This window comes from Topomyia yanbarensis, chromosome 2 (genome assembly GCF_030247195.1).
Source record: "Topomyia yanbarensis strain Yona2022 chromosome 2, ASM3024719v1, whole genome shotgun sequence".
In the NCBI taxonomy this organism is placed as follows: Eukaryota; Metazoa; Arthropoda; class Insecta; order Diptera; family Culicidae; genus Topomyia; species Topomyia yanbarensis.
The window spans coordinates 91,013,242-91,037,742 of record NC_080671.1 but is presented as its reverse complement, the minus strand read 5'-3'; the positions used below and the strand labels follow the sequence as shown (position 1 = coordinate 91,037,742).

Here is a 24,501-nt window from a genome sequence, read left to right as displayed (position 1 = left end):
ATCATTAAAGCGGCCATGCCAACTGTGCAGCGTACAAAGTGAAGATGATTCAAAATTATACGGCAATTAAATTATTCGTTTAATGAAGAATTTAATCAACGAACTGCAAATCTTGAATAAGGAAGAAACTTGGACAACCGTACCGACCGTTTCAGCTTCGAACAATGGCATACCAAAACTTTTTTGAAGCGCATATCAAAAAAGCCGTGTAACCCGATATAATGACACTTATACCTTTCAAAAAATTCAAAGAAGGAAATAAATATTTTTTAAAATTTTGAATGAGAACCTCTGTTTAAGGTGATCTTTGCGCTTTCAAAAAAATTTATTTTTTACTTATTTGGAATCTATACGTTACTACAAATGTTCTCTATGAAGGATTTGATAGAAAACTGTTGGGTTGTTTAGATACGGGCGCTATTCATGGCCACTGTCGGTCCTTTTTTGCGGAGTCGAGTTTCAAGGCCAAGATTGTACATAAATAAATACTATAAACTTCAAAACTGTAAGAAGAAGAGTTGGATAACACAAAAAAAATCCGCAATAAATTATTTTGAGTAGTTTCTTTGCAATGAGTTCTGGCAAAAACGCTCGAAATTCGGGTTTATAACCACAAGACCCTCTCAAGTCTAACACTTTTTAGAGATACTCAAGGGTTTCCTTAATTATAGTGTACATAAACACTCAGTATAGAAATGAATTAAATTGGAGTTGTTGTATTTTTGGGTTTTCTGGTCATATGCTTCCTATAGTGCAACGTTTCGAACGAATGTCGCTTCATCTCAGGGAAAAGCATGAGTTGAACGTTAATTAGTTATAATTTTCTCATTATGCAAACATTTTGCAAATTTTCACAGGACTACAAATATTTTCTTTGTCAAGCAGGATGTAATATGAAATATGTTTTGATGAGTGACTCTGTTGTATACTAAAATGCAAACACTATTTTTAGGAAAATAGCAGACCAAAAATCGTTTTGCCTTCTGAACCTACACAATCACATCGCACACATCAAATTAGCTTGGACATTAATAAATATTTCATAGTAAAAAAAGAATTTATGAATCAACCTAGAAATGGATAGAACGTTTCAAAGATGCGGCCAAATGCATTTGCACACAATGACCATACTTGGTTTGGCCATAGTAATATAAATACTAAACCGGATCAATGAATCCAGTCGAATAAGACAGTAATGCGATCACTCACTCAAAACAACAACAAAGCAGCAGCGCTGATTAACACTAACTTAGCGACTTTAGCTAATCGAATAGCACGGCAAAACAACAATCTCTACCCACAATCACCACACCCATCCATTAAGCCTCACAGACTCCTTAAAAACTCAAAAAAGTACGACAACTACTTACCTTTGTTGCTAAAGTTGGAGGTAACATTGTTCCAAAAGTTTAATCTGCAACCGAAGACGCGCATCTCTTTAACGCGCTCTTTCATATTCCCAAGGACACTGGTTTCGGTCAAGCTCACGCACGGAATCATTTATAGGCTATTTTGGGCACCGCCGTGAACGTCTCACACGCGGGGAGAAGAAGACGAGCGCGGTTCCGCAAAACCGGATCACCTTCCGTGGTACAGACAATTAAAAAAAAACAAAAAAAAAACAAACAAAAAACACAACACTAAAACACTCGTGACGGCAAGCAAAGCTTTATACTTGAAAGCAGCTTCGTATTTCGTTTTCGCCTTATTCTTTTTTCAACCCACCGGGAACCTGAACAACAATTCTTCTCACTTTTTTCAGCAATTAGCAAGGCTGTCGGTCGATTTCGCAAGGACTACGCTGGCATTCGAATCCCAAGGGAGTTTCTTTTGATACCACTGTGCACACTTGGCCACTGGCAATTTTACGCCCCGCTGTCGCTGGGACACTTGGCTACCTCGAGAGTTCTCCAGTTTCAAGGCGTTATCGCCGCTGCTGCTGCTACTGCCGCCGAACACTTCACGTGGGCCAAAGCAGCCACAAAGTCGCAATCGCACGCAGCTCGCGAGCAGGATTTGGAGAGTGGTTTCAGTCTCCTTTTAGGTACACACACACACACACAGCCGCAACACAACGAAACTGGTTTTGTGAAAATTACTTTATCTTTCCACTTCTTCTCTGCCGCACGTCTACCACACCTGACAGCCACCCGCAGGTCCGGGTACTTTTTTGAGGTCACGCTCAACTTTTGTCACTACACAAATCTAGAAGATGGACCGAAGCATATTCAGATCAGATTGGAGAGCCGGCAACCAACCTAATCACTAGATGTACGTACGCACGTGCACTCGGTAAACACACACGCGCCGCTTGTGCCCTTTCGGAGATGACTGACGAGCACTTCTTCCCGCGGGATGCAAGCTACTCTCCTTTTCCTTCCGAGAGTCTATGTCACGCTTGAACAACGTTACTGCCCTGACGACGATGAGTGAAACGGCCGCTGTTCACGGTTCACGGTTGATTTCCCTAGGTTCAACCTTTTGATTGCTTTCTCACTTTCCTGCTATACTCACTCGCACTTTTAATTTTTTTTCTCCCCGCTTCGCTTTGCCTAGCAAACAGCGATGAGTGGCGCGGGCGGCTCGACTCGCACTGAGCTACTCGTTCGTTTGGAGGAGTATTTCGGACCCGGCCGCCGTAGCTCGGCTGCGTTTATAATTAAAGGGTAACGAACGCCGCCAACAAGTGTTTGTCCACAACACTGCCGACCGTGGCAAGAATGATTCCTCATTAAACTCTACACTCAGTCCAGTCCAGTCCAGTGCAGGACGGTAGTATTCGGTCCATTTCACCCCCAATAGAAGACCATCAGATCTGACCGTTGCTGGTTGGTTGCTTGGTTGAACTAAAAAAAGCCGCCACTGGCTGCACTCTGCCGTACGGAAGTCAACGTGGCTGTCGAGTGGAACACACACTGCATGTAAAAAGGGTCTCTGTGAAGATAAAATACGGGTTTGTTGGTTTTACAAGGTCTCAACCGAAGGCGGCGGAGGAGCAATCACATTGGACTGCGGCGCTTATCTGCTGTGTGCCGAACGCATTCCGGAGCATTACGAAAGAGTATGTAGGATGGTGTTGCTTCGAACGGGGTACGTGGTACCTACTGACTGATGATGGGGGGACATGGGACTTTCAGTTTGATGCTGGGTATTGTGTATTGTATGGTGAGGCAACCCAACAGGATACAAAGAAGTTTATCGTAAAACAAACAAACAAACAGGTAAAGTATGGCGAAGACGGAATTTGTTTGAGCTGAAGTGCGTCAAACGGCTGGGTGTTGGTAAATAACAAATATAATCGTCCAAAACACCAACGATTGTTGTGAAATGATTTCTAGCACCGGCAGGGGTGGGGCGCTTTACACATTTTCGCGTAAAGGGCTCGACCTGTAACTAGTTTAGTTATGGAATTTGCATTGCGATTTCGTTTCATCAAAATCCGGCACTAACTTAGCGACAGGGCTAAGCTAGCGCCGGATTGACGCTACCTCCAAAAACACTAATTGTGTTCCTCAGCAAACCCCTATTCAAGCATGATGTCCCGTAAGAACTTATACTACGCTTATACTATCCCTGGGCTATGATGACGTCCCAGAAAGAACACATGATTATCGCATTGGCGACAGTGTTCATACCACTGCCTCCATAGCGAGATCACACACAACCGACGATCTATTGATCTATTTAATTTCCCCGCTAGATGCCAAGGTCGGGGTGTTTATTATCGTCTGATGTCTAATTTTAGATCATTGCCCATCGTACTTGGGTGGGGACAGAGCTAATGGAGACTGTCGAAATCTGGTCAATTGCCCAGTTAACAGATGAATGACGGGAGCGAACCCAGCGTTCGAAGTAAACAACTAATTTATTTTTTTAGGTTTTTGACGTATGTGCCAATGCCTTAAATAACTTAACTTTGGCGGTATCCAACGGGGAAAACGGATCGAAATGGTGAGTGAAGCGAAAGCAATTATGTAAAATAAAATTCCCCCAGGGGCAGGATTAGAACCTGCAACCTTTGAGATTCCGGCCCAATGCACAAACGCTTATACTAAACCTGGGGTATGGTGGCGTCCCAGTCAATAGGTGCCAAAAATACGTCTTAGAAATATCGTAACGGTGAATAGCGAAAAATGCCTCGAAATTCAGGAGAACCCGGGGCTATAAGGACCGTGGAAGTAATTCAGACCTCCTCGATTTCTCAGAAACTTGTAAGAAATTCTGAGTGTCGTACATATTCGTGGAAGTGCCATTCTGAAACATTTCATTTTGACAGATGCATCTCATCCTTCAGTTTTTTTTATAAATAAAAGCGAAAAAAATAACAGGTAAATGTTTAGGAAAGCTTGAAGCTTCTATTTCATGGAATTATGTTTTATTTATTATATTTTTAAGACACTCACCCCTTTTTGTGCGAAATGAGCGTACAGGGCCATTTGGACCCCATATTCCATCAACCACTCGTTCAGCGACTTGCGGCTGCGCACACGAGTGCACACGGAACAGCAAAGAACATACATGATGCGCCAAACGACAGCTGTGACTACCCAGATTATTTTTTTTACACAATGCATTTATTTATTTTTTTGCTTCTTACGGAATTTCTTCAATAAGGATTTCATAGGTAAACATAATTCCATCGCAAAAAAATTAAAACAAAAATTGATGGTCTGAATTACTCCTACATTGTAAAAGAATGAAAAAACGTAGAGTTTGGCAAATCGTCGGCCAGCGCTGCCATGAAGTGGTGCAAATGAATTTTTATGGCACCAAGCTGTAGCTGAGGTTTCAAACTAGCACTTGACCGATAAATTTATTCATAACCGTACATCTGAAAGGGCGATTACCATAGGTAGGTCCCAATAGCCCCGGGTTCCCCTATTAATTAGCCCTTCTGTAAATATTGGGATAGTACCAAACATTTCAGAACTCTCTGAAAAACTGGTTGTCAAATTCATAGAATTAGTTTTATTTATTTACTTTATTTAATAATTTTTTAAATTATATTCTTTGTACTCTTTTTTTTCAGATTATTAATTTCACGGATTTTATTCGATTTGTTTATTTTATTCATTTTGAATATACGAATAACTTTAAATATATGATCTTTTCATTTCAATCATTTATTTGATTCTGCATTTTTACTCATTTTATTCATTTGAGTTCATTTTATCTATTTTACTCGTTTCTTTGGATTCTTTCTGATCAGTTTCTGCATATTGTGCATTTCCTCTATATCATTCATCTAAATTATATTATTCACTGTTTTCATTTTATGAAATTAGTTCAATTTGCCCAGTTCACACATTTTATTCATTTTTTTTCTTTTTGATTATCTGACTAACTTTGTTCAGTCATTCATTTTATTCATTCCATCCAAATTATTAATTTTACAAACTTATTATATTGGTTTGTTCAATTTGTTTTTTTTTCGATTATAGAGGTTTTAACCTTAAGGTCATTCGTCTCTTCGGGTTAGAAAAATCTCCAATGAAAAATTTCGAGCCCTATGTGCGGGGTCAGAACTCGAACCCAGGTGCGCTGCGTACAAGGCATTCGATTTACCAACTACGCTAATTATTTATTTCATTCGTTTTATTTGTTTTATTTATTCTATTCATTTCCATATTTTTTCCAGTTCATACATTTTATTCAGTTTCTTAGTTTTATCCATTTAATTGGTTCCGTTAAGTCATTTCTTTTTGTTGTTTCATCTAATTTGTTAGTTTGAATCAATTCAATTTGTAATTTTAATTTTATTACTTTTTTACTAATTTTCACTTAATAAGCTGAACTAATTTGACATATATATTAGTAATTTAATTTATATTAGTCATTTTATGAATTTAGCAACGATTTATCTTATTTTTTTTGCTTAAATGATTTTTAAATTTCACTTGTTTTGTCGATGTTCTTTAATTTAATCGAGATATTATTCGCACATAACTCGGAACTGTGTTCATCCCACCTCTAGTTGGGTGTCTACTTCGCATGTATTCAGCAAATTATTGAATGTCTCATCTCACTGCTAGGTGAATTAAGTACATTTTTTGCTGTTTCTGCTATTTTAACATGTTTTATTGTCACTACTCCTTGCTTTCTTCACTCAATTTGGCCATCTTTCCCATTTTGTATATTTCTCCTATTTTTGTTGTTTTTACTATTTTTGCTATGGTTGTCCCTGTGTTCGCTATGTTTGCTATTTATAGCACTTATGGGTTTTTTGTTATTTTTACTATTTTGAGCATTCCTTCCATGAGAAAATGTTACTTATTTTTGCTACAGTGAAGACCCGTTTTTATCATTCCCCTGACATATTTTAGGTTGACAAAATGGGGGTATTGGCAAAATCGAACATATTATTTCATCCTTTTTAATAAACGGAAACTGGCTAATATCAAAAATACGAAAAAAGCTCAAGGAAGGATTTACTCGAATTTGGCTTGGTTCGTCTGTTATAGACCATCAAACGGATTTCCATAGGTGGCTGACAAAATTGGGTCAAAAAACTTGTTAAAACTGGAGGTACACAACATCGGGAGCATACGAAATCGTGGGACAGATAAAATCGGGTCTTTACTGTATTTCGATTTGTTGGCTGGTTTTGATAGTTGTGCATTTTGGCATTGTTATTGTTATTTTGGTATTTTACACAATTTATTTTAGTATTCTTTTCGCTTATTATTTACTATTTAACTTTTTCAGGTTTCCTTATTTCGATGCTGCCATTTTTGTTTTTGGCGATGCTTACTAATGGTTCTCTTTATTATCGTTTGCTATATTCTATACTTTTGCTATTTTTACTTATCTGTGCACCATTTTTGTGCATTTTTTTCTCTTTTTTATATTTTAGCTGTGCCTGTTATTTGAACTTTTATAAGTTGTGGTAGTTTTGCTATTTTTAATTATTGTTTTTTATGAATTTAGACTATTACTGAAAATTTTTCGTTAACTATTAGTTATTTTTGATATTTTAAAGCTTTTAATTATCTCATGATCATGGTCCAAATTTACCTCCACTGCATGGTGTTTTGATAGTGTTTGAAATGGGTTCGACCCATAAAGACACCATCACCACAGTCCGGATGATCCCATATAAAAACATATTCTGGTGTACTTATGGGTTTTTGAGACCATTTCATGGTGTTTTGTTGGTTGTGGCATTTGCCGAACCCCATATTTATGGTTTTCTTATGGGGTTGTATACCCGACCAGGTGAAAATAACATACTATTTTCTGTTATCACACCAAAACTTGGTATTGATTAATTATTAATACCTCATTAAGGTATTAAGCAGGTATTGAAGAAACTTTCTTCTATACCTGCTTAAAACCTCAATGAGGTACAATACTTTATTTTAGTATTATTTATGTATTCCAGTGATTTTTACAAACACCAAATCAATGCCTTACTGAATATCACCATACAGTGAATTTTGTTATTGGAAGCTTGAAAAGGCAATTTTTAAATTTTTTAGAATGTTAGCAATTTTTTGTTTCATTGGCTGTTTTTACCCTTATTCTATGTTTTTCATACTTACACTGTATTTCAATTCTACTATTTTGGTTTTTTCGGCCGTTTTTTGTTATTTTTGCTTATTATGTTCGTTTTTGTTATTTTTTCTATTTTGATTACATTTCCTATGTTGGCTTTGGTCACATTGTTTTTTTTTATTTTACGATCTATGATGTATTTGTTATTTTTTCGAAGTTTTTCATTTTTTACTATTCCAGCGTTTTTGTTTTTCCATTTTTGCGAGTACTACTATTTTTGATATTCAATTTCTGACAATTTTGTTCTTTTACTATTTCTGATATTCTTACATTTTTTTTGCTATTTTGTTTCTATATTTTCATTTATTGCTAGGTTGGTGTGATTATAAGTTCTATGATTGCGTTTTCTTGTCATTTTTGTTTTATTTTCTGGTTTATTTTTGCTTTTCATACTTTTGCTATTTGCAAAGAAGTGGATGGTTCAAACTGATAGCAGAAATTAAATAAAGCGAGACAGCAAACAAAAGGTTTTCCTAAGTGCGTAATTGTTATTATTTTTTTTAAATACAAATGTACTATCGAGCCATGACTTTCAGTTATATTTTAGGCATAATTTCAAAAACACAATATAAAATGAATACAAAATTTAGTTCTCAATGACAATGTAAACAAGACTCATATTGCCATTGAGTGATAGTTTCATATTTGAACCTAGGGATCTCATTAAAAAGCACTCTTTTTCAGATCTCAATTCGAAGACTAAGATGATAAAAAATTATCTAGACATTTGAAAGTTTGTTCTTTATAATAAAAATAAACCCTAATAACCAAACATCGGCGTATTTTTACTATTTACTGCACTGATGAAACTCAGCTTAGATGAAAAACAAAAATTGTGCCTACTAACTTTGTGGATAAAGTTCTAAATTCTGGAACAATCATGTTTTTGACGTTTCAAAAACACCGGGCCCGTAAACAAAAAATCATGAGTGTTCAATTTTCCTTCCTTTGCGTTTGCAGAACGCCTTTAATTATGCAGATATTTATTTATGTCAAACAACCTCAATGTTATGATAACTAGACTTTTCTCATCATAATTGAGGAGTCGAACTTTACAATGTAACCAATGCTGATCGTTTGACTATTCAGGCACGAGCGAAGTGTGTAGTATTTTTCGTTATCATACCGTACTTTCTGTTCCCAATTTTGTTCATGGTATGAAAGACGAAAGATTTAGTTTCCTAGCATAGAAAACGTCTGGAAAGTGGAACAGTTTATAGCGAGGAAAAAAAAGGTTGTGTAGAAGACACGACCGCCATAGCATTAAAAATGCAGTAAATCTTGCGAGCTTGAAGCCATATCTCCAATTTAATTTGACGCTTTTTTAGCAATACTCATAAGTATGCCGTATCAGGAATCAGTAGTGTCTGGTTCAAATGGCACGTTCCCCATGTTAATCGGAGATTTGTGCATTGCCAAGAATCTTCATTCCATCATTTGGGATCATCCATAAATGACGTAGCGTTATACAGGGGAGGGGGGAGTTTTGCATTGTGTGATGACAGGGCGGGGGAGGGGGGTTAGGGGGTCATGTCAGGTTACGTAGCTTTTTTAAAGGGGAATAACTAACATCGTTTTTTATTTAAAAAAAAAAAATACGTGGACAGGTGGGGGAAGAGTTACCGTCAAGCTACATAATTACCAGGGGGATATTTACAGGTTTGTGACGAAATGCTACGATGGGGGAGGGGGGTGTTAAAAATTACTCAAAAAATGCTACGTCATTTATGGATGGTCCCTTTCCTGATGGAAAGGATTGGGGAAGTTGTAAGGTTAGGAGGTGGGGAAAATAACGACACAGAACAATTAAACCAGAGCATTCTGCACCCCCGGAGGGATGCTAAACGATCTACAGGTGCTATAATAGCAGGAAGTAAACTTCAACACCCGGAGGGATTCAGAATTTTGATTTAAGCAGTGAGAGGGGATATTGAGATAACAGAGCAATAACACCCCCGAAGAAATATTGTCATTCAAATACAGCTTAAACTATAGCTCTTTACCACACTGGGTTAGGAACAATAGCATATCCTTCAGTTTCAGTTCTCTGTACATAGGTTCATCTATATATGGAGAACCAATAATCCGGATTCACAAAGATCACATGAATAATACTCAGCGCGCTGAATAGTAGCCATGTGATAATAAAGTTTGCAATGTCCAGTCAGTGCCCTGACTATAATACTGCAGTTGTCCTCGGAAAAATGCAACAAATTCTTTGACATTTTCGGAATCACATCCGACAGAAAAGTCTTTGTTTGAAAGCAAGTTTGCAAGGTTGGTATGTTCGGATGCAGCCCAAGAGCGAATCTTGTGCTTTACACAACTTATCGACAGTGACAGAACTGGTTCTGGACCAACGAAGTCAGTCGCAACGCCAGCTCTAGCCAATTCGTCCGCCCATTCCGTTCCAGTAATTCCGGAATGACCGGGTACCCATAGAAGGTAAATAGCATTTGAAATGCTAAGTTCTTCGATTTGAGTTCAACATGCGATTACTAATTTCGATCTCGAATCTGCCAAACTAAGTGCTTTCAGGGCTACCTGGCTGTGAGAGCAAAAATAGATTCTCTTACCGCAAATTCCCTGTTGAAGTGCTGATTATACCCCATACAGAATCGCAAAGATTTTTGCTTGGAATACGGTACAGTGCCTACCAAGCGAATGACATTGGTTTAATCTCATTTCATGACAATAGACACCAGCTCCGGCTCGGTCCTCCAACAAAGAATCGTCAGTATAACAAATTACGTATTCTTCAAGTTGTCGCTCCATTCAATCAGACAGCCATTCCTCGCGAAGAGGAATTCTAGAGAAAATTTTCAATAGGACGTAAGTAACATTGAGAGCCTCTCTTTGTTTACTTTCTCTTTCGTTTATTACGACGTCATTACAACACATTGCTCTAATTTTCCAGTACATATCGAAAGTCGACGGTTTTTACTAAAATATTATGCAAAGAGTAGAGCAGTAAATGTTGAAATGGCCGAGTAATGAACAGAAGAGAAAGACCCCAAAGAGAATCTCTCATTGTTACTTACGTCCTACTCTAAATTTTCTCTAGAATTCTCACATTGAAAGTTCAAAAAGGAAAACTACATGTGAGTGTAACTGGGAGCATCCCAAGTAATCATTTGGAGTCACTGTCTGGTGTGGCTAGTTGCACGACCTATTGGGTTACTGTTCCAGAGCCCAGTAACCTTAAGACGGTATGCACAAGAAAGGGCTTCTTGTTTCAGAAACACATATAGTGGTTTTATGTTCGAGAGTGCCTCTAGAACAGCAGTAGGTGTTGTCGAAAACGCACCAGTCATCGCCATCAAGACCATCCTCTGAAGATGGTTCAACTTTGATTGGATTGTCATGACACCTTCCTTCTGCCGCCAAACAAGGCACCCGTATGCCAGCATTGGTCAAATATCTGTTGTGTAGATCCACTGAATATACTTGGGTTTTGGTCCCCAAGATTTGCCGAAAGCATATCTATATAAGTCGAAGGCAATGCAAGCTGTCTTGATCCTGAAATCAATGTGAGCTGTCCAATTAAGTTTTGAATTAAAAATTTCCTCAACGTATTTAATAAATTCTCGGCAGCCGGCTGCCCAGAGCATTTTTTACATGATAATGCTACTGACACACTTACTAACAAATCTCCCCTTCCCGTGATACATGTGGAGATGCCTCGGTCTCTAGCAGCAACATGTATCGGACTAACATTCCTTCCTTCTCCAGAAGATCTGCATTCGGACGTGGCCCGCGTCGGTATTGATCAGCATACAGGGATCAATATAGATTGCACAATGCGGCTCATCGTGCTAGTCCCAAGCATGTTGTTCCAATCAACATTTTTCAATCTCATTTGGTTCGGATCAGTAATGGAGTAGCAACCACGGGCGATCTCTTACGCTTATGCTTAACAATTTGCCCAACGGACTTAACTTCATCTGCGATAGTAATTTCAGAGTAAAAGAACTGCAATGGACGAGCTCCGGTTGTAATCCTTCGTTGCGTGAAAAGCACCATTGATGTTTTATTTGGATTAACTTATAGGCCAACATGAGGACACCATTGCTCAACAACATATAAGGCCTGTTGCATCATATCAAATAGTGTGTCAATGCAAATACTGGTGATCATTATGTGATAATCATTGGCAAAACCATACGTCGGAAACCCAAGCTCATTAAGTTTCCTCAACAAGCCATTGGCGACAAGGTTCCATGGAAGTTGTGACAGTACACCACCTTGAGGACATCCGCAGACACTCAGTTTCCCTATCTCTACTTGTCTTAACGATGAGCACAGATGTGGGCTGCTAAGCATTTCGTGTATCCAGTTCGTGATATATGAGGTACTCCATGACCTCTCGCTGCTTTCAAAATGGATTCGACAGACACGTTGTCAAAAGCATCTTCCGTATGAAGAAAAACTCCTAAACTTGATTGCTTTTGTGAAAAAGCTTTTTCAATGTTGTAAACAACATTGTGTAACAGGGTGGTAATAGACATGCCACGCTGATATGCATGTTGCATTGCATGCAGCGGGTGCTCGCCCAAGCTAACATCCCGAATGTAGTGCTCGATTAAACGTTCCACTGATTTGAGAAGGAAGGAGGTCAAACTGATCGGTATAAAGCTCTTTGCCTCCTCAAAAGTGACGCGGCCACCTTTGCGAATGAATTTGACAGTTATTTCCCGCCACGCTAATGGAATATATCCTGTTGCAAGACTATAAGTAAGAACCTTTTTCAAAATATGCTTGAAGTGTTCATTTCCTTTTCCTACCACTTCGCTCAGAGGATCGAAGGACATTTCTGTATGCTTTGCGAGCCAACTTAAATGCCTCCGACCTGTCCCTGCATCTGCGATTCCAAGCTCTTTTACATAACTTGTTGAGTGAAACAAGTACGGTATTCCACCAAGGTGTTCCTCTAGACAAGCCCCTTGGAATGCTGCCACTTTGAGTGAGCTTGTTTTATCCACAAACTCACCAAGTCACTTGGAGGTTCAATCGTCGGAAGATACCCATGAAAGCTACTAGCCAAGCTCTTTTCGTAGAGGTTCCAGTTACCCGGGCCCCGTGGTGGTGGAGGAACGCTACGTGGGAAGCTGAGCTGCAAGCAACCGGGCGGGTCATAGGTGGTGGATAATGCTTAATCGCGATAGCAACTAGTTGTGATTCGCGACCCGAACCAGCAGCGGGGGCTGACTGCGGGTGTGGTAGGACGAGGTAGTGGGCCCTATACGTCCTAGGCCTAAATACCACATGCTCTAAAGCAGCCCTGACAAGGCGAGCCAGTGCCGCCTTTAAATAAGCGCTTAGCCCAAATCCCTCTCCTCCCGTTATCCTTCCTTCCTTCCTTCCTTCTGCGGTTGTTCGCCCATCTAAATATGGAAGCTGTTCTTCAATGTCAGCTTCTTTCACCGAACAGCCTAGATAAGCCGTGTAGTGTCGGTAGTGGTTGTTTCAACCGGCTAAGAATTACACTACGGACTACCTGTTTCAGTGGTAAAAATCTACCAAACAGGAAACCCCAATTCCATAGTGTCATGCGACCCGTGCTATGGGTAAAATTGTTGAGGGGGTTTAAAACATTCTCAATGGCGAACGGAGCCTGGGAAGTGTCAGGCAAACTCCCCAGTATGCTGCATTACGCAGCGGAACGTTCACTCTACACACCGATTTTTTTTCACCGATGATCCACTTAATTTTGCCGAATTTTTGTTGGCTGGGGGTTTGCAGAGACTCTCGGCTGATGGTAGTTCGGTGAAGTTTTGTTGGGTCTCGATTATCAAATTTCGATGTGTACAGATGAACCTGCCCAGAGGCCGTGTGGTATCCGGCCTAGAATTGAGCCACTGGAGTCCTGCTGCCATGTCGTAGGAGGCGACTGAAAGTAGGAGACCTTAAGTCAAGGTGTAGTTCCGTGCCGAGGACTTAATGATTGGAGGGTCTAAAATTTGCCAGTCGCGCACGGAGCATTTTGGGTTTTGCCCTTGCTGTTTTTTTTTTTTTTAATTCATTTCGTTTATTTGATAGGCACAAATGCGTTAGCTTGGCGGTGCCAAATGCTTTTGTTTTTACATTTTGGATATCTTAAAACTAGGAGGTTACAATGTTGAAATATTTTTTTTTACAAAGGAAAAGAAAGTTTACAGCTATCTTAAGACTAGAAATAAGATTCAATATACAAAAGAGGGCCAAAAGATTTTTTTATGAAAAAAATTTAAAACAAGGGATTCACTTTGATATACAAGAGGGGGAGTAATAGTATTTTACGAAATATTTTACGGTTATCTTAAAACTAACAATATAGTTTAGTACACAAAAGGGGGAACAAATATTTATGAGAAATTTCACAGAAATCTTAAAACTAGGGATTCAATTCTATTTACAAGATGGAGGACAAGAGTTTCAATAAAGAGTAAAAATTATAGCTATCTTAAAACTAGGAATACAGAATACTAATTTGAATTTTTTAACTAAAACTTATGCTTGGTCAAGATATTCAAAGGGTGGCTTATTTCCGCATCAGTGTAGCAGCAGTTGTATCAAAGACAGGGGAGAGACAGGGAAAGAAGAGCAAAACTTGCAACTTTCGCTCGAACGGCGGGGGGGGGGGGAGGGAGATCAGCGTATCAAATTTGCGCCTCAGTCTAGTAAGTCGTCGAGTACCGGATTGGCGGATGGTATTCTTCGGACCCGCGGGGAATCCTTCAAAAGTCATCGGACCTCGAGTCGCTCTCGCTTCAGTTTCCTTCTATGCAGGCGTAGTGGTAAGGGCGACGGCGGTTACATAGTGGCACTCTGGAGCTGATCGGTTCCACAAGGCAGGAGGAAACTCTAAAAACGAGAAATAAAAGAGAGGGGCTAAATTGGGATATTTATCGTTTTTATGAAGGTATAAATAAGGGACATATAGGGGAAATCACGAGTTGCCAGCATATCTCGGACTGGTACATTGGGTGGTCTACCTCGGGCCCGAAGGGATTCCTTTAACTGAGACCTGGCGTCACAATACCCGGCGCACACCCAGACAACGTGTTCGATGTCGTGATAGCCCTCGTCACAAGCGCACAGACTACTCTCCGCAAGCCCAATACGCCGCAAATGCGCATCCATGGTGTAGTGATTGGACATAAGTCGGGACATTACACGAATAAAATCCCGACCCACATCCATCCCCCCGAACCAAGGCTTCGTTGATACCTTTGGGATAATCGAATGTAGCCATCGTCCAAGTTCCCCATTGCTCCACGAGGTTTGCCAACTGTTGAGCGTCCTCTGACGACAAATACTAAAAAATTCATTGAAGCAGATTGGTCTTTCGTATATGTCACCATTTAATGCGCCCACCTTTGCTAATGAGTCGGCCTTTTCATTGCCCGGGATAGAACAATGAGAGGGGACCCAAACAAAGGTAATCTTATAAGATTTTTCAGATAACGTACACAAGGACTCCTGTATCTTCCCCAGAAAATACGGTAATTGCTTTTTAGGCTTCACCGCACGAAGAGCCTCGATAGAGCTGAGGCTGTCCGAAACGATGAAGTAGTGATCTGTGGGCAGAGTGTCGATGATCCCAAGGGTGTACTGAATTGCAGCTAACTCTGCGACGTAAACTGAAGCGGGATCATTGAGCTTGAATGAAGCGGTGATAGTATTGTTGAAGATACCGAAGCCAGTGGACCCATCGAGATTTGATCCGTCAGTGTAAAACATTTTGTCGCAGTCGACTTCTCGGAATTTATTATAAAATATATTGGGGATCACCTGCGGGCGTATATGGTCCGGGATTCCACGAATCTCTTCCTTCATGGATGTGTCGAAGAATACAGTAGAATCAGAAGTATCTAGCAAACGAACACGGTTGGGAGTATATGCAGAAGGATTAATGCTCTGTGCCATGTAGTCGAAGTACAAGGCCATAAATCGGGTTTGAGAATTAAGCTCGACGAGCCTCTCGAAGTTTTCAATTACCAACGGGTTCAGAATGTCGCATCGGATGAGCAATCGATATGAGAGTTCCCAAAATCGATTTTTTAGCGGAAGAACGCCCGCCAGCACTTCGAGACTCATCGTATGGGTCGAGTGCATGCAACCCAAGGCAATGCGCAAGCAACGATACTGGATTCTCTCTAGTTTGATGAAGTGTATGTTCGCAGCGGAGCGGAAACAGAAACACCCGTACTCCATCACCGACAATATCGTTGTTTGGTACAACCTGATCAGGTCTCCTGGGTGAGCACCCCACCATGTTCCAGTTATTGTTCGGAGAAAATTGATCCTTTGTTGGCATTTCTGTTTCAGATACCTAATGTGACATCCCCAGGTACCTTTAGAGTCGAACCAGACCCCGAGATATTTAAATGTGAAAACCTGGTTGATCGTTGCACCCATTATTAAAAGCTGGAGTTGCGCCGGCTCACGTTTCCTAGAAAAAACAACCAACTCAGTTTTCTCCGTGGAGAACTCAATACCCAGCTGAAGAGCCCAAGCAGACAAATTGTCCAAGGTATTTTGTAATGGTCCTTGCAAGTCGGCAGCTTTGGGCCCTGTAACAGAGACCACCCCGTCGTCTGCAAGTTGCCTTAGCGTGCATGAATTGGCAAGACAATCGTCAATGTCATTCACGTAGAAATTGTAGAGCAGGGGACTTAGACATGAGCCCTGGGGAAGACCCATGTAGCTAAATCGCGATGTTGTTAAATCGCCATGCGAAAAGTGCATGTGCTTTTCAGACAACAGGTTTAGCAAAAAGTTATTTAAAATTGGCGAAAGACCATGCTGGTGCAGCTTCTCTGACAGAGTGTTGATAGAAACTGAGTCAAAAGCCCCCTTAATATCCAAGAAGACTGATGCCATCTGCTCTTTGTTAGCATAGGCCATTTGGATTTCTGTAGAAAGCAACGCAAGGCAATCGTTCGTCCCTTTGCCTTTGCGGAAGCCAAATTGTGTATCTGACAGTAAGCCATTTGCTTCAACCCAATTGTCGAGGCGAAACATGATCATTTTCTCGAACAACTTCCGAATACAGGACAGCATTGCAATCGGCCGATACGAGTTGTGGTCGGAGGCTGGTTTTCCTGGTTTTTGGATGGCGATGACCTTCACTTGCCTCCATTCATAAGGGACAATGTTACCCTCAAGAAACTTGTTAAATAAATTCAACAGGCGCCTTTTTGCAGTGTCAGGCAGATTCTTCAGCAAGTTGAATTTGATTCTGTCTAACCCTGGGGCGTTATTGTTGCACGATAAGAGAGCAAGTGAGAACTCCACCATCGAAAACGGTGTTTCGTTCGCGGTATCGTGAGAAGACGCGGCGCGGTACGTTTTCTGTACCGGGACAGAGTCCGGACAGATCTTCTTGGCGAAAGCGAATATCCAACGGTTTGAATATTCCACGTTCTCGTTGGTACTATTATGATTACGCATACGTCGAGCCGTACCCCAAAGAGTGCTCATCGCTGTTTCTCTCGTTAACCCGTCGACGAACCGGCGCCAATAACTGCGTTTTTTGGCTTTCATTAGACTCTTCATTCGCCTTTCTAACGACGCGTACTGTTGATAGCTAGCGGGTAACCCGTCTTCCCGGAAGGCCTTATATGCAGTGGACTTTTCCGCGTACAGCTCTGAGCACTCTTTATCCCACCACAGGGTGGGAGACCGTCTATGGGTATTCGCGCTGGGTACTGGTTTAGTCTGAGCTTGATTCGCACTGTCGAGAATCAAGCCAGCCAAAAACCTGTACTCTTCCTCCGGAGGAAGTTCTTGAGTGGATTCGATTTTAACGGATATCGCGGTCGCGTAACTCTTCCAATCAATGTTCCGTGTGAGGTCATACGATACATTGATTGTTTCCGATGGTCTTGAACCGTTAGCAATTGAAATCACGATAGGCAAATGATCGCTACCGTGGGGATCAGGGATCACCTTCCACATGCAATCTAACTGTAGCGATGTCGAGCAAAGCGATAAATCCAACGCGCTTGCGCGTGCTGGTGGTGTAGGAATCCGCGTCATTTCTCCCGTGTTTAAGATGGTCATGTTGAAATTATCGCAAAGATCTTGGATTAATGTTGATCTATTATCATCATGAAGACAGCCCCATACCGTACCGTGCGAGTTAAAGTCTCCCAGAACTAGCCGCGGTGCCGGTAAGGATTCCGTGATATTACAAAGCGTTCGGTGCCCTACCGAGGCTCTAGGAGGAATGTAGATGGAAGCAATGCAAAGGTCTTTACCTTTGATTAAAACTTGACAAGCGACAATTTCAATGCCTGGTGTCGAAGGGAGGTTAATTCGATTGAAAGAATAGCACTTTTTGATCCCCAAAAGTACTCCTCCATAGGGGTTTTCTCGATCCAGACGAATTATATTAAAGTCGTGGAAGTTGAGATTTATATCGGAAGTTAACCAAGTTTCACATAATGCGAAAGCATCACATTTTAAACTATTTAGTAAAAATTTAAAGGAATCGATTTTCGGGAGGATACTTCTGCTGTTCCACTGTAGAACAGTGATCGAATCGGTGACCTCGTTCGATGACTTAGCCATCGAAGGATACGATCGCTGCAAGGAGGGGCCATTTAGTAGTCAACTGCTTCAAAAATGTTTGCACTATAGGGAGAAAACGTATCAGAAGGCTTTTAAGAGGATCAGTAACATTGAAAGCTGTGAAAATTAAGTCCACTATGTCAGAAAATTTCATTAGTCCGCTACTGGACTGAGTATCTGTTTGAAAAAAGGGGACACTTGGGGTTTTGGATGTCCCTGGAAGTGGTGGGTACTCCTTGTTAGAATTAATATTTCCAAGTCCTGGAGCAAATTGCTTCGGCTTTTGTGCATCACTTCCGTTGGATTTATTGGTTGTAGATGGCGCACTCTGAGTGGACGACACCTTGGCACCCTTACGAGGCAATGTAGGGGAGGCTGGATTTCTCCTCTTCCTGGATTCCCCTGGGTTAACCAAAGATGTTCCCTCTCGTGGGTCGTCAGATTCTTGCTCAACGTTAGCCAAACCAGCATAGGGATTTTCGGACAGGACAGATGGCGAAGCATTCTTTAGCATTTCTGCATAAGAACGCCTTGAGCGTTCCTTAAGGGAGCGCTTAATTTTATCCCCGCGCTGCTTGTACGCAGGGCATGATTTAAGAGCATGTGAAGGGCCCCCGCAGCAAATACACTTTTCAGTTTCTTTGTCGCAAGAGTCATCCTCATGCTCTCCTTCGCATTTGCCGCATCGTTTCTTATTTCCACAATATGTGGCTGTGTGGCCCAACTGCTTGCAATTGCTGCAGCTCATGACCCGCGGTACAAACAGGCGAACTGGTAGGCGAACCCTGTCAAGGAGGATGTAGTTGGGAAGAGAGGACCCGGCGAATGTCACCCGAAGCGAGCCTGATAGAGAGTAGGTAGTCTTACCTCCCTCGGTGTTTGCGGTATACAATTGTTTGCATTCTAAGATCTTAATCTGTTCAAGAGAGGGGTCCTTAAAGCAGCCAACCCCGTGCTCCAACAGTTCTTCGCATTTCAGGCCCGGTTCGGACACTACCCCATCGATTTCACAGGCCACACAAGGCACGTACGCTTTAAATTCCCGCGTAAAGCGCTCACAGCAAGCAATCGCGTTTGCCTGGCCGAGATCACTCACTAGAACACGTATCTTGTTTGCCCGAACACGTGTTATCTGAGTTACGGCCGGGTAATTAGCAGTCAGATCTCGAGAAAGTTTTAATATATTAACCGGTTTCTCTCCGGTCCGAAAATATACCACCCATGGCCCAGAGGAACCTTCTGGGTACTGCTTTATACGGGGAGCAATGCGAGTATTAGGGGGATCAGGGACTTCCATGATTGCATCAGATGGTATTTCGCCCTCGGCCATTTAAGCACGAGGGCAGAGCGTTATATAAACGGGAATGTGTCTTATTATTTGATTACAAGGTAGAGTAAAAGTAGGGAAAAGGAAAGAAAGCAAACGAGGAAAAAAAATAAAGCAAAACTTATCTGCAAACAACGTCGATTGTTCCGCACCAGCGAAAACAATGTACTGGATTTACTGTCGGCACCAGCAGAACGGCTGCTAACGAACGAACAAAGGATGACCTTGACTCACTAAAATTTACACACCGAGCACCACTGTGAAATATAACGATCCGTTCCGTTCAAAGGTTGGGAGACGTATGATGCCCTTGCTGTGTTATGCGAATCTCTGACACAGTGGACCATTATTTTCTTCGCAAATCGTGGGAATCAAATGATCATGTCCCATTTAAACCTGATATGACTCGCTAAATGCGTTAACATCCCAACTCGCTTGGTGTCCTCTAGTTGTTGTGCAATTTGTGTTGGAGATGTAATGTACAGTTCTCTAATCAACAATGGTTAGAATAGCACAAGTCAATCTCCAACATAAACGTACAGCAACTATGAATTTATCTCGACTCATGCAGGAAGGTAAAGCTTCCATAGCATTGGTTCAAGAACCGTATTTCCATAAAGGAAACTTCTATTTTGGAAAGTTACTTAACACTGCCTTCATTGTTTACAACAAGACAGGCATGACTAACCCACGTGAAATGCCTCGTGCTTGCATTCTTGCAAATAAGGCTATTGACGCGTGTCTCATATCGGAGCTCACAACTCGCGATATCTGTGTTGTCACAGTTACATTGACTGTCGGAAACGTAGACAAAAAATATATATATATTGTTCAGCATACCTACCGCATAACGAATCATCTCCTTCTGATGATTTCAAAAGCGTTGTATCATATTGTAGCAGAAATGGGCTTCCGCTCATTATCGGCAGTGATGCGAATGCTCATCACATCATTTGGGGCAGCTCAGACATCAATCTGAGAGGCTCTGAACTGATGGAGTACATAAGTAGTACAAATCTCCATATTCTGAATGTGGGAAACCGACCAACTTTTGCGAGGTCTGGGAGGGAGGAGGTGTTAGACATAACACTTTGCTCTGATAGAATTTTGCATGAACTGGGAAATTGGCAGGTTCCAAATGAAACTGAACCGTCTCTATCCGATCATAAATATATATTTTTCGAGCATTTTGATGTCACCTTCAATGTGGTGACATATCGTAATCCTAAATCTACAAACTGGGACCTCTTTTTGGAAAACTTGGCGACTAAATTTCATGGATATTTTCCAACAATTAGTCAATTAGACGACTTAGATGACGTCGTGGATACGACAAACTCATTCATATTAGCATCCTACGAAGAAGCTTGTCCACTTCGTACTGTTAAATCGACTAGGGGAACCCCTTGGTGGAGGGCTGAGCTTGATAGAATGAAGAAAGTTATGAGGAGGGCTTGGAACCGGCGTCAGCGTGATGACTCCAGGGCTTTCAGGTCAGCTCGTAGTGCATATAAGAAATGTCTTAGATCTGCAGAACGGGCTGGCTGGCAAAGCCTATGCACTAATGTCTCTAGTCTGAACGAGGCTAGCAGATTAAATAAAATTCTCTCCAAATCGAATGATTTTCAGATGAACTCCTTGAAAACCAGAGATGGTGTTTATGTGACAGACGAAAAAGATGTTCTTAATTGTCTCTTCGACACACACTTTCCAGGTTGTATCGATCCGGAGTTGATCAATGTTCACAGATCTCATTCTGGTGATTCGGACTCGTGGGCGTTAGCACGCACATTGGTTTCCACTGAATCGGTCAAGTGGGCAGTTGACAGCTTTGCTCCATACAAATCACCCGGAAAAGATGGAATACTTCCCGTGCTACTGCAAAAGGGATTTGATATTCTTAAACATGTCTTGAAAAAGATTTTGCTTTCCAGTCTTGCTACCGGGTATATCCCGAAAGCATGGCGAGAAATAACTGTTAGATTTATTCCCAAAGGGGGGCGCTCAAGCTATGAAGAAGCCAAGAGTTTTAGGCCTATCAGCTTAAGTTCTTTTCTTCTGAAAGCTTTGGAACGGATAATCGATCATCACATCAGGAACGTTAGTTTAGTTGAATATCCACTGCACAAAATGCAACATGCATATCAGTGTGGGAAATCCACGATCACTCTGCTTCACGATGTTGTTTACAACATTGAGAAAGCCTTCTCGCTCAAGCAATCTAGCTTGGGTGTATTCCTAGATATTGAGGGTGCTTTTGACAATGTGTCCTTCCAGTCTATTCTGGAAGCGACGCGCGGTCATGGGATACCTGCATGTATCTCAGGTTGGATAAACGCAATGCTTAGTAACCGCATACTTTGCTCGTCACTGCGACAGGCTGAGATGCGGAAGTTGAGTATTTGCGGTTGTCCTCAGGGCGGCGTTCTGTCACCTTTGTTATGGAACTTAGTAGCTGACGGCTTGTTGAAGAAACTCAATGAGCTTGGATTTCCAACCTACGGGTTTGCTGACGATTACCAAATACTAATTACTGGATTTTGCATCGGAACAATCTTTGACTTGATGCAACAGGCATTAAGAGCTGTCGAACAGTGGTGTCGACAAGTTAAACTATCAGTTAACCCAAGCAAAACTTCAATGGTTCTTTTCACGAAGAAGCGAATAACAACCGGGGTTCGTCCCTTGCAGTTCTTTGATTCTGAGCTACTGTGTGCAGATCAAGTCAAATACGTTGGAGTCATATTGGATTCCAAACTGAATTGGTCTGCTCACATTGAGTTCAGAGTCAAGAAAGCATGCATGGCCTTCGGGCAGTGCAGACGAACTTTTGGAAAGACCTGGGGTCTCAAACCTAAATACATCTATTGGATTTACACGACAATTGTACGTCCAATACTGTCATACGGATGCCTTGTGTGGTGGCAGAGGGGAGAGGTGGTGACAGTCCAGTCAAAGCTAAACCATCTGCAAAGAATGGCGCTCATGGCGTTGACTGGTGCTTTCACCACGACTCCGACTGCTGCTCTTGAGGCACTTCTAAATATCAAACCATTACACATACACTTAAAACAAGAAGCACTATCATGTGCATACAGACTGCAGGTTACTGGGCTTTGGAACAGTAATCATGTTGATCTTGCTACCAGTCATACACGATTGTGGTCACAAATGGTTACATGGGGTGAAGATATTCTTGCTCCCAGCGATATTACACTCACTTGTAGTTTTCCTTACAGGACATTCCATGTTAAGATTCCCTCTCGAGAGGAGTGGTTGTCTGGCTTTATGGAAAGACAACAACAAACGCAAGTGGTTTGTTACACTGACGGTTCTCTGATGGAGGGACGTGCTGGTGCTGGTGTCTACTGTCGTGAAATGAGACTGGAACAATCTCACTCACTAGGTAGATACTGTACTGTATTCCAAGCAGAAATCTTTGCGATTATGTGCGGGGTGCAATCGGCCCTTCAACTGAGTTTGTCCGACAGAGTTATAAACTTCTGCTCCGATAGTCAGGCTGCAATCAAGGCCCTTAGCTCAGACAAATCCCGGTCCAAGCTAGTGATCGCGTGCCGAACCCAAATCGAAGAACTAAGCATTGTCAACACTATCTACCTTGTATGGGTGCCCGGACATTGCGGTATTACTGGAAATGAATGGGCTGACGAATTGGCCAGGGCAGGTTCAGCGATTGACTTCCTTGGTCCTGAGCCCGCGCTGCCCAATTTCGACAAGTTGGATAAGGGAAAAAATACGGTCCTGGGCTTCGTCCGAGCACCGCAATTATTGGAGAAATCTACAAACGTGTCGCCAAACAAAGGCGTTTCTAGAACAACCATGCCCAGTGGTTTCGAAAAATCTCTTACATTTTTCGAAGCTCCACTGCGGCATGCTGACCAGGGCTTTAACCGGCCACTGCAAACTCAATTATCACATGGCAACTATTCAGCGCGCTGAGTCTTTTTCATGTGATCTTTGTGAATCCGACTACGGAACCTCATATCATCTGATATGCAACTGCCCAGCGCTAGCGCAATTGCGATTACGAGTCTTCAGCCGTCCTTATATAAACGAAACCATGTTTGGTCGACTGAAACTCAGAGACATACTAAAGTTTCTTATCCAATGTGGTAAAGAGCTTTAGGCTTATTCGCAGGCAAGTTGAACTACTTGTGAGTTTAACTTACCTGTTGTTTATTTTTTTGTTTTGTGCTGTTATTTTTCCCACCCTTCCAATTCTACTTCCCCACACCTCCTTGTCCTTTCCTTCCGCTCAGGAAATGATGAAAACACACGGCAAGGCACAAATCCCCGACTATGTACGGGGAACGTGCCATTTGAGCCAATATATTCTGATTCCTGATTCCAAGTCACTTGGAGGTTCAATCGTCGGAAGATACCCATGAAAGCTACTAGCCAAGCTCTTTTCGTAGAGGTTCCAGTTCGTAGATTTGGGATTACGATATGTGACTATATCTAGCAAGACGTTTAAATGATCAAAGACGATGTACTTACGATCAGATAACGATGTAATACCGTCATAGCATAGAGTTACATCTAACACCTCTTCTCTGCCAACTCGTGCGAATGTTGGGCGGTTTCCTGCATTAAGAATGTGCAGATTTGTACTACTTAAGTATTCCATTAATTCGGTGTGTCTCGAATTGATATCTAAGCTGGCCCCAAATTATATGGTGGGCATTTGCATCACTGCCGGTTATGAGGGGAAACCCATTTCTGCCACAGTATGATACAACCCTTTTGAAATCATCAGAAGGTGATGGTTCATTATGCAGAAAATATGCCGAACAATAAACGTATTACTTGTTTATGTTGTCAACAGTCATATTGACCGTAACAGCACAAATATCGCGAGTTGTGAGGTCGGATATAAGGCATGCGTCGATAGCACTATTCGCAAGTATACATGCACGAGGCATTTCACGTGGATTAGTCATGCCATTTTTCTTGAAAGCTACGAAGACGAGGTTAAGCAACTTTTCAACATAGAAGTTTCCCTTGTGGAGATACGGTTCTTGAACCAAAACTATGAAAGCTTT

At 41.5% G+C, this 24,501-nt stretch overlaps 1 protein-coding gene across 4 annotated transcripts in view; it reads right to left on the bottom strand.

Annotated features, from left to right (window-relative positions):
- LOC131678809 (tyrosine-protein kinase Btk29A) overlaps positions 1 to 24,501 on the bottom strand; it is a 320,866-nt gene that overhangs the window by 133,296 nt on the left and 163,069 nt on the right. The window contains exon 2 of one of the 4 annotated variants that reach the window (XM_058959154.1): positions 1,371 to 2,934. The exons of the other annotated variants lie outside the window; for them this stretch is intronic. Within the exon in view, the coding sequence (XP_058815137.1) occupies positions 1,371 to 1,500 (130 nt within the window). The 5' untranslated portion in view covers positions 1,501 to 2,934. The remainder of the gene's footprint in view (positions 1 to 1,370; positions 2,935 to 24,501) is intronic. 4 annotated transcript variants of the gene reach the window in all.